The 11,287-nt window shown below is 43.3% G+C and overlaps 2 protein-coding genes and 1 non-coding gene across 3 annotated transcripts; 1 reads left to right on the top strand and 2 right to left on the bottom strand.

The window, feature by feature from the left end:
* Positions 1–1,051: 1,051 nt before the first annotated feature.
* trnaa-ugc (transfer RNA alanine (anticodon UGC)) lies at positions 1,052–1,126 on the bottom strand. The gene has a single exon. It is a non-coding gene; the product is annotated as a tRNA-Ala (tRNA).
* A 635-nt stretch (positions 1,127–1,761) lies between these two features.
* On the bottom strand, positions 1,762–7,209 carry cmpk (cytidylate kinase). Its single transcript, XM_014139399.2, has 6 exons — positions 6,924–7,209; positions 4,881–5,027; positions 4,365–4,517; positions 4,098–4,174; positions 3,412–3,508; positions 1,762–3,184 (listed from the first exon to the last, which is right to left on the bottom strand). The coding sequence occupies exons 1-6, from the start codon at positions 7,065–7,067 to the stop codon at positions 3,143–3,145; spliced, it is 660 nt and encodes a 219-aa protein (XP_013994874.1). The 5' UTR covers positions 7,068–7,209; the 3' UTR covers positions 1,762–3,142.
* A 70-nt stretch (positions 7,210–7,279) lies between these two features.
* Positions 7,280–10,822, top strand: fam78ba (family with sequence similarity 78 member Ba). The gene is made up of 3 exons (XM_014139398.2): positions 7,280–8,645; positions 9,049–9,328; positions 9,862–10,822. The coding sequence occupies exons 1-3, from the start codon at positions 8,311–8,313 to the stop codon at positions 10,102–10,104; spliced, it is 858 nt and encodes a 285-aa protein (XP_013994873.1). The 5' UTR covers positions 7,280–8,310; the 3' UTR covers positions 10,105–10,822.
* Positions 10,823–11,287: the final 465 nt, after the last annotated feature.

Raw genomic sequence — 11,287 nt, 5'->3', positions numbered from 1 at the left:
TCGTGGAATGACACAGGTAGTGAAAGGAAACAGGTACAGTTTGGCATTATAGTTGACTTATGATTATGTAACAATATTGAATGTCCTCATTGGTCATGTACAGACAGACAACACATTTTGTTTTAATATTAGGCCAGAGTTGAAAAAGCACTTGTATTTCCATAAAATAATTACATTTAGTGCTCTTTGAAGATAAGATGATTCAATGGACATTTTCCTTGAACACATAACACAGAAGTAGTGGCATGCTAAAGTGTCAAAGAATCACAAGATACAATTCGATGACGTGTATAATTCATTGCGTATGATGTGAATGCGGAAGTTTAAAGGGCCAATCAGCAGTTGAAACAACAGCAAAGCATGCTCCCCTCAAATGTGGGATGGGGCCGAAGAAATGTAACCACTCTCAAAATCATAGACAGACCTATGGATGCAAGTATTGACCATCCAGGGTATCAAAACTGCTAGTTTTAACCATGTCGAGGCTCTACGGTCTTTGTTTTACATTTACTTTGTTAAAAAACATTGGAGAAAAACAAGCTTGTATTTGGGGTTCTGATAGGGTATGACAGTTAAACTAAGCTCATGAGGCATTTATAAGTTATATTCTTCAAGAAACAATGGGTACATATCATTAAGTCAAAAAAACGGATGTACTGTAGCAACTGCCGATTGCCCGTTTAAATTGAGAAATTGACATGGAAAAACTCGAATAACAAATAAAGTAAAAATGGTGACGTGACATTTCTCAACACGTGAAACACTGGTGATGTCAGTCTGCCCTCTGCTGGCCAATTGGGTTGACTGACATTGGAGTGATACCTATCTGTACCCATCAGTATTTCCAATGTAGTTACATGGTTAGGTAGTGTTGCAGTGGAACTGTACATTGTTACATAATACTTACTATGATGGCTGTTTGTACACTTAAATTACACAATTGCATCAGATTTTTTTAAATAAATGTACATTTTAGTCATTTAGCAGACGCTCTTATCCAGAGCGACTTACAGTAGTGAATGCATACATTTCATATTTTTTAAATCCGTACTGGTCCCCGTGGGAATCGAACCCACAACCCTGGCGTTGCAAACACCATGCTCTACCAACTGAGCCACACGGGACCGTAAATAAAATGTAACTATAACTGTGGCTATAACCACTCACCCTTGAATTGAGCAATAACACACAAGGAGTTTAGCTAAAGCTTGCTAAATGGCATATATTATATTAGCACATTTGTGATCATGGTAGCCTACAGAAAGCTTGGATGAAATCAAATAAATCTAATGTAAACAATGTTGAAGGAGTTTGGTCTGAAACGGCAAACTAGTTATACCAACAACAACCGTTAGTACAAGGCTTGTGGTAGGCACAAAATAAAGAGATCGTAAATAGTTAAAGATATCAAAATCTCAGTGAGGAACAATTATATTGAGCACTGTAGAAGTAGCCAAATTAGTCTCAGGGACCAGTCAGAAAACAGTTGAGACGCCCTTGAAACAAGTGTGACCTGTCTGACTGGAACTACTGGTGAGTTTGTCTGGCTCCATAAGTATTCACCTGTCAAAGTCTAGATTCTAAAGTTGACTATTCCCTTGAAATAGTGTGGCCTTCCGTCTGTAAGTCGCTCTGGATAAGAGCGTCTGCTAAATGACTAAAATGTAAATGTAAAATGTCTGTGAATGTTGGAGTTACCTGTTTGAGGGGGTCCGTAAGTATTCACCTGTCAAAGAAAATGAAGTACAGACAGACATGGAGGGGGGTATATTTGGTTTGTTTGTATTTGACGATTTCTCCCACTTTACATGGCAACATACTCCGATTCGACAAAATTGGTCCTTCATCCTTTGTCGCATAATCAAAGATTTAACAAATAACACACAACAGAAACTTAACAGTCGGGAGCTGATCTTTGTGCACTTTTGTAATGACACATTCATAACACAGCCGAGTCCTTGTGGAGAACAAGGTAAGCATTGGACTTCACATATTCAGTCACACTACATGGGACTACAAAGACATGTCAGTATTTCAGCTTTCGGGAGAACACCAAATACTCTTTCATGTGCAGTGACACAAACTTGCAGATAGTCCCAAGTTTAAACTCGACTTAACAAAAGTTTAAGTTTAAAATTGGTCCCGCACCGTATGTGCAGTAACAACGATCGTTGCCATGCCAGATTAATCCACAAATTTGTAATACTGCAATCATGGCTGCTGTGTTTCGATTCCCTGTTGTCCTATGGGAACCTCTATTCATATTTCTTCCAACATGAGACCGATGTTTTATATATTTTATTAGTACAGAGGGGAAGTCCATAAGACCATGTTCATATCTGAGTACAACCAAATTGATTCACATGAGATGACATCTCTTTTCCCCCCTCTCTGGCTACCCTTTTCTTCATTATCCTTCCCCAGGGCTCACCAACCCTGTTCCTCAAGCTCTACCGTCCTGTAGGTTCAGTCCAACCCTAATCTAACACAAGGTTTCCCAAACTCGGTCCTGGCACCCCCTGGGTGCAACCTTGATCTAATTAGCTGGTTGGTAAACTGAATCAGGTTAATTATAACTGGGGTTGGAGTGAAAATGGACAGGATGGCAGCTCTCCAGGAACAGGGTTGGAGAGCTCTGATTTAGTCCATAGAAGTGGTTGGTCTGTGAAAATGCATGTTTTCGCTTAGGGAACGGCTAACAATGGTGTGTACGCAGATTTTATCACAAAAAAAATGTTTACATTAATATAATATACAGTACTGTATATGCCTCTGCTTGACAAAAATAAGTGCCTCACCAAGCTAAGAGCAATTCTATTAGTCTTGTCCCTATACAAAGCCCCACGACTACAATGACAGTCTTGTCAGTTGGCGTACAACTACCATAGTGAAACCCAGTGAGGTTGGTCAGTAGAGCATCTTACTACCCATCTTATTCACTCTTACACACACACATTCACTCACTCACACCCTTGGACGAGAAGCTCGGGCACTGACAAAAAAAAACATCTTTTTTTTTTTTTTAAATGTAAAAAGTAATATGAATGGACATGTAAACTGAGTAATAGTGTTGCTGCAGTTGATACAAAGACAAATTAAACGTAACTGTGAATGTTACAGTTGTTGGCAGTTGGCGGGAATTTCAACCCTCTTTGTCCAGGATGGCTTTGACGTGGTCAAAAACCTGAAACGGAGAGGGAGAGAAAGAGATGCATTAGAGAAAACGAGAGACACTGTGTTTTTTGACAAGTGTGTGATTGCCGGAGGGTGCAGGGGAACGGCGAGAAAACCAGTAGGGAAAGAAACAACTCAGACAGAGGGAATTAACACAAAACTAAAATAGAAGATGAGGGTGAATACGTTTTCACTAACGAGTGTGTGCCTTCAATGGCTGTATACTCCTTTGCTTACCTCGTCCACACCGCGCGAGGCATCCACGGTGCGCACCTTGCCCTGTTTCTCATACAGTGAGATGATGGGCCGTGTCGACTGCAAGTAGGTCTGGATCCTTCAGGGGAGAAAATGGAGGCTTAGAAACATGCCTGACCAGCACCCAGGACGCAGAAGAGACCCAAAATGGGGTCACAGTCACAAGTACATACAGCCAAGCTAAAACGAAAATCACAATCTCAAAAGCAATGTTTTTTTTCACTAGAAAGTCCATTATTAAAAAGGTCCATTATGTCGTTTTGTGTACAACCCGACTGATTTCATACAGAAATACATGTTATAGTTCTGTCACACTCATTGAAATAAAGTCTGATGAATGGTAGATCCGTTGTATATGCAATATTTCTATGCTTCCATTCTGTAACTTGTTTTAACTTCTTATTACTTTCAGTTTTGTACCACACCTTACAACTACAGAAAATACAGTATTTTTGGTGACAAACTATATTTCACAGCGGTTTAGATGGTACAATGATTCTCTACACTTTGCTTATGTGTTGTATGAACTGAAATCAGGCGAACATTTTAGAAACCAAGAAATGTAAGTACCCTTTTATTTCTATGAACAAGAGCGGTGTCTCCTTTTGAGAGTTCCAGTTCATATTAGAGGTCAATGATCATGGAAAGCCTTAGTGTTTGGACGCTACCTTTTCTCCAGGCTCGCTCTGTTGTCATCGGTGCGCCCGCTGCTCTTCCCTCTTTCTAGACATCGGTCGATACAGACCTGTAGACAAGCAAAAACACAGAGCTCTCAGCATAAAACATTACACTGTCAGCTAAGCAATAAACACTAGAAGGCCGCACTCCAAATGTGGCTTATATCTGAGGTGTCTTTCCCTTCCAGTGATTTTGCCCCTTCCATTTCGCCCCCTCCCCTTCCTCTTGGAGACCCTCCCCCTAAGGTGTTTTATTACCTCACTAGTACAGTCGAAGAAAAGCACAAATTTGACGTTAGCCTTCCCTTCCATGACAGTGGTCCACCCCTGGAGGTTGTCTTCATTTCGGGGGAAGCCGTCGATGAGGAAGCGGAACTTCTTCTCGTCCATCTCCATGGTTTCCTCCATGGCCTGAGGACAAAGGAAAGTGAAAGTTAAAAGGGATATTCTGCCCCAAATCAAAGTCAGACATTTTTATGTCTAAAACATGGTGCGTCTTTATTACACACCACCTGTAGACCTTCTTATATGCATCTGACATCAAAAATATTTTGAGGTGAACTATTCCTTTTAAGTATGGATTAATTCAGCCCATGGAACAATGACAGAAACTATTTCAGCAAGAGGGGGGAGACTTAGACCACAATGACTATATAGTGCTACAACGCTCTACCCCATGTTATCTAAGCTAATAGTAATTCTGATTCCTAACTTACTGTACGTCAACAGCTAACACAAACCTTGTAGCCATAGGTACCTGGAGTTGGTGCATACCTTCCTGAGTAAGTTAATGGTGATCTCGACAGGGACGATCTTGCCATCCTTGATGTAACTGTCAATGAGCTGCCCGAACTCTGACCCCTCTCGGCTTCGCTCGGCCCTCAGCAGGTCTCCGGCAGACAGGTGGGTGTAACTGTAGTTCTGTGAAAAACGCTAATTAATGCCAGCTTTTACTAAAACAACACAACGCACTCTAACAATAATCACTGATCCAACCACTTACGTGGGACATTGTACAGAAACATACCTGTACTGTACTAACAAAATATGTTACTTTCCATAGGAATCAATTGGTTATGAGAATGAAATTGTCTGGGACTAATGTCGTTTTTTTTTAAGGAATCCAATAGTAACAATGCATTAAGTAGAAAATACACAGAAAATAACATGGTCATAGGCATTGTGGGTTATTGTTCTAAAATGATGCTGCTGTGCTCCATTGACACTGAAAGCAAGGGGAGGGATTTTTATATTTAGCTGTATGAAGACAGGCTTTATAAGTGGGTGGGTGGCTTAAGAACACGTGTTTCGTCATGCCTGAACAGGATGCTTGCGCAAACACACGTGGCCCAGCTCTGTATGAATATAGATATAAACAAAGTAATTGGCAAATGCAGGAAACTCATCTTGGCACAGAAGAAAGCCAAGGGGGAGCTACAATGTTGTGCGTTAATACGTCAGACAGCTGAATAGCAGTAGTAGTTTATCTTTTGACTAAAACCCCACCCAGACTCAGACACACGTCAGCCTTAATTTCTCTAGACTACTTGTTCAAGGCCATTGGCTGGAGGTTTAGAGCAGGTGCATTGCAGATAAACTGAACTTTACATAATTTGAATTGCACAACAGCTGAACTGATAAGATGTAGACTACACATTGGTGTGATATCGAAATCAGTGCATAGGTTACTCTGTGTATGTAGCTAGAAGCCTTTCACAATTAGCATAGAGCTAGCCCATTCGTCTATTCACGAAACTGTCTGCCGGCTGAGGACAGCGCCCCGATGCCAAAATGGCTCTGTCTAAAATGTAAACACGTCTCCCACGCGATACAGTTTTGAGAACATTTGGAAATGTTTTCAAAAAAAATATTTAAAAAAAAAAGTTCATTTCCTACACACCTTTATATGGTTAGGGTCCCACGCGGCAATACTTCCGTTACAGCGCTTGTTTACGGAAGACAGAGGCGACTACCTTTGCTAATTAGCTATCTGGGGGCGCCGCACACCTGTGTGTAACGGATGAAGGTCGCCACAAACATGTAACTGAAAAATAGTGTCAGCTGCAACTGTTAAAACCGGTTAAAAAAAAAGTGTACATTCTATCTTCGTGAAATTATTGTTGATGTCATATCTAGGTAGAGGGCTTTATGTTTCGATGTACTGCAATTGAGAATCACATTTTAAATGGAGTATTTGGCTGCCAATTCGCCTCTGAACATAACAGGTCTTTGGACTAAAGGAGTAGGCTAGCCTCTTCTGTCACTTGATGAGTCATAGCCCACTTCGACTCCTGAGGGGTATACTACCAAGCAGGATCAATGAGTTTTCCAGATAAAATGGACTAAATATTCTGAAATAAGAGTTTATTTTTAAGAAAAACTTGAAATGGGCATGGTCTAATTTACTCAACAACCAGAAAATGTGTTTATTTTTTCTGGATGATTAGCAACGTTGGCTAGCTAACACATTGATTCTGCTTTGTAGTACACCCTTCTGATATTCAGGAAAAATCTTCAGATAGTTTGCTCGTTGAAAGGTTGACTGATGGAAATATCATTTATTAATTGTTCACATGGCTAGCTAGTTAGCTTGCTAGCTTGTGTGGTCTTGGCATAGCTATGTTAGCAACATAACAAGTACATTACATTCAGAGGACAAGAAAGGGAAGTTGATCCATTTAGCTGGTCTCCCGTGGACAGATGCCAACAAAAGTGAGCACAACCCCCTCATATCTGTTAGTATTTCCCCCCCAACACAATTCAATGCCCTGTCAAATTATCTTTGTCATTTTCATTGTTCTTTTCTCGCCATCTTACCTCAACGATTCTGGCACACTGGGTCCCTTTCCCCGCCCCAGGCCCTCCCAACACGAACACAACCTGCGGCTTCATGATCAATGCGGCCCTGTACACAACGCTCGGCACCTTCACTGATAACCTACTCAATAAATGGAAAATCATAAACCGACAACCAAACAACACACTAACTGAATCCGGTTCGACGAGGAGTCTGAATGAAGAACAGATCTAATGACCGGTTGATGCGTGTCAGTGGGAAGTTCGCCAAAAGCAACACCACTTCCGCGTTTGACGTGGCCAACCAATGGCAACAAATGGGGGCGAGTCCATGGGGTGTAAATCACGCCCACATGATGTCAACTTTTCAATACAGGCGTCTGGTGACGCCTCTCCCTCAGTGGTTGCCGCTGTATATCCTCCCAGCATCAGCACCTAGCCGAACTGAACAGCGACCGTCGTTGAGGAAATTATGCTCTTCCAAGCGAGGGAGTTGGAGCAATAATGCTCAATCGGAAGACGGAGGTATATATGGATGATTCGTGTCACCAAAACATTTTAGGGATGTCTGGGCGTCTGGGTATCACACCTAGTCGCGGGCACGTTTGTGAATCTCTCGTTGCGTTCTCTCACCATTTATGATGCACCATTCATGATGCGAGCTTCCCTCATCATTGATCCCAAGAATGGCATGAAGAAAACGTTGAAATAGCGCTAAGGCGATTTATTGTCTCAAGAGGGCACCATAGCCTGCCACGCGCCGTTTCGTTGATTTATATATATACGTAGCCTACTATTGTTGGTTTTAGGTAGGATATGAGCCATTGTATAACGTCTTCTTGTTGTGACGACCAAGACAATCTCATTTGAGGGCGCCGTACAAATAACAGGGCTATGCAAGCCATCCAAACAAAGGCACCCGAACAACCCCATTGACGCACCTGCTGCCCCGTCGCCACTGACATGACAACGCCGAGTCGAAGGAGCAGGTGCAAAGGGCACCGACCTGCAGCCGGACGCGTGGACTCGAAAAGGAAGTGGGACTTCGGACTCGCAGAGAGTAAGCAGCATCCCGGAGGAGGGCCTATTGCAGTTTCTGGGGACAAGCACCAAGGGCAGTGCGGCACACAACAGTCACACCGGGGAAGGCTGCAGGGGGGTGTTCAGTGTACCTTCCCCACACTCACTCTCCATACCGCACTTACATTAACGTTCCATTTTCCCAGTGCGGAGAAATGCTTAAAAACTGCTGCTGTATTGATTTGATATCGAATTTTGGCTCAATGGCTGTATTCAAAATGATGCCTCTATTTCGTTTTCTTCAACCCAGTAATTTGACCGTATCAGTGATGGGTAAATTAAAAGATTGATATTGATTTAAAAGCTGGATGGAATCCGAGAGGGACTGATGTGCATACTGGTCAGGTATCGTCTTCTCTCTTCGTCTCTGGTTCTGCTTACTCTGCTACTTGCCAGCACCATGGGCTGTATCCAGAGCATCTCCTGCAAGCCTCGCATTAGAAGGGAGAACATTGTAGTCTACGAGGTATCGGCCTCCATTGACCAGTGCCCAACGGTGATAGAGGAGAACTCGCCCATAGTGCTGCGGTATAAGACACCTTACTTCAGGGCCTCCGCAGGGATCGTGATGCCTCCGGTGCCCCGCAATGAGACCTGGGTGGTGGGTTGGATCCAGGCTTGTACACAAATGGAGTTCTACAATACTTATGGGGACATTGGCATGTAAGTTCTGAGTTGATGTCATCCACCATCAGTCATCTCGAAGTGCCAGTCATTCAATCTCTGACACACAACTCTCTCTCTCTCTCTCTCTCTCTCTCCGACACACACACACACACACTACGCCCACAGCACTTAAGTGTATTGGCCTAGGCTTTAGTTCAGTGGCCTAACACAGTCTTGAGTCACTTGGCCAGGCAATCCTTGTCTGTGACATGTGTGCTGTAATATTGTCTGTTTGTATCAGTTGTAGACCTTGGTGAATTTCGAGCGCCGGTGAAATTCTAGCCGTGCATGGCCTACTATAAAACCAGAGTCCCATTAAGTGAGGTCTTTGCACATGTATCATGTTCTGTTGTATTGTTTTGTATATTACTAAATACATTCTGCATGTCCACTACCCCAGGTCCAGCTGGGAGTTACCAGAGCTCCGTGAGGGCCGGGTCAAGGCCATCAGCGATTCGGACGGGGTCAGCTACCCATGGTACGGCAACACCACTGAGACGGTCACCCTTACGGGTCCCACGTCCAAACCGTCGCACCTCACAGTCAGCATGAACGACAACTTCTACCCCAGTGTGACCTGGGCCGTTCCCATCAGCAACAGCAACACACCAATGCTGTCACACATCATCCGAGACCAGAGCTTCATCACCTGGTTGGTTGCCATCAACTCTGTCACCAAGGTAGGCTTCAGAAGATGGACTTCCTTGGATTTTGTGTACTGCTCTGTTAAGTTATATGTTTTTGATATCTTAAAGGGATAGTTCACTTAAAAATCTAAGTTTGTCAGATGTTTTCAGACCTCTAAAGTGGTCTAATCTCAAGATAAATCCACATCCCACACCATCTGTTGTGTGGATCCAACAATATGTACCTCAATCCCAAATGAATGGTAAAGATTAGCCCCATCTAATTAGTTTGAGCGACACAACGGATGGTGTGCAATGTGGACTCATCCCAACATACTTGAGGTCTGACTTTTGTCTGAAAACATCTGACAAACTGTGATTTTTAAGTGAACTATCCCTGTACATTTTTTGTTGTCGCTCAGTGTTAATTCTGGACTAAAACAGAAATGTACAGCCTTGGGGTCAAAGTAGGCTACAGATTGTGAAGCAATGCTCCAAGTGCTAACTGTAAAGCACTTTGGGTTGCAGCATATTACATGTAAGTTGCTATAATAGTTAACTTCACTATTATGTTTCGGACTTTCCAGGAGCGCATCGTGCTGCAGACTGTGCGCTGGCGGATGCGGGTGGACATCGCCGTGGACCCTGACATGCCCCTGGGCTCCCGGGCCTCCCTAGTAGGCCGTCCTCACCAGGAGCAGCCCCATATTCTCAACTACCAGGAACCAATACCCCCCAACGCCCTGGGACGACCCAATGCCAATGACGCCCAAGTGCTGATGTGGAGGCCCCGCAGAGGGGCACCCCTAGTGGTGATACCGCCCAAATAAGGTTGTAAAGACTGAGAAAGAGCAATGTGATTAGTTCATGCTAATGAGGAAGTGTGGCCCATCGAAGAAGAGGGGAAATTATGAGTTCCCTTATCAAACATGGCAGCTGCAGCTCTTCACTCGCACCTACTGTCAGGGTTCAATGGATGATAGAAATCGTGAAAAAGTTTAGGTATTTTCTCTGGACTGGACTGTATTGGAATTGACACAGCGGAAGTCTACAGAGCTAGACTGGTTTCGGAGGCAGGCTCAGCACTGCGTCAGCGTTTGATTGAGTCCCGACTGTTTTTGGACGGCCACAGTGCTGTACTAGAGTTCTATCTATCTGCCTTTGGAAAGAAAGGGACAGAGCTATCGGAGTTCTACTGAGGTGGACTGAACACAGAACTGCATCCTATATCGTACAGTAGGTCTTATTGCATGAGAGAGAAAACGGTCTTTGACTGGAATAAGAATAGCATTTTGTATCAGCTGATCACACTTAGGACATGGAATGGAACTTCTTACATTGGCCATGATATCCTGAAAGCTGGAAAACTCCCTCAGTGCCAAATATGGACGTAACAGCCTTTAACATAGAACACTTTAAGAACACTTTGTTAAGATATTTAAATGAGGCAAATCATATTATATGAATTTTCTGTTAGTTTAAGATAATACAATCTGATTGATGATTGAGTTTAAGAGCACCTACTTGGCATAAAGGTCTAAAACGAAATGGGCTGATTGTTGTCTTATTTAAATATGCCATGTCTATGCACTCACATAGAAAGGTTAAAGGTGTGGGTTTTCTGGTGTGAGTTGAGTATCTACATGCATACACATGAATGTCCAATGTCTCAATCCAACCTAGCCTCTAACCATATTGCTTATCTATACAATCCTTTCAGATCGACACAAGTGCCTTGGGTTAGGGGCTAGGGGTTGATTTGGGATTGGGCCATAGCGACACAGTACACTCTCAAGGCAATAGCCTGGGCTAGCGGGTTCATTCAGAGGGGCCCCTGCCATATGACACAATGTCACAAGACTCATGCTCCATCTGTGCTGCTCACCAGTTTCAGTCGTCACCTTCCCATCTGTCTGTCCATCCCTCTCCCTCTCATCACTCCCATCATTTTCTCCCCTCTCTGCATGCCTCCAATCCCTCATCTCCACTTCAAGACTATGCAAACACAGAGGG

The sequence above is a fragment of the Salmo salar genome, chromosome ssa14, assembly GCF_905237065.1.
Source record: "Salmo salar chromosome ssa14, Ssal_v3.1, whole genome shotgun sequence".
NCBI lineage: Eukaryota > Metazoa > Chordata > Actinopteri > Salmoniformes > Salmonidae > Salmo > Salmo salar.
The sequence above is the reverse complement of the archived record's forward strand: the minus strand, read 5'-3'. Positions and strand labels throughout refer to the sequence as shown.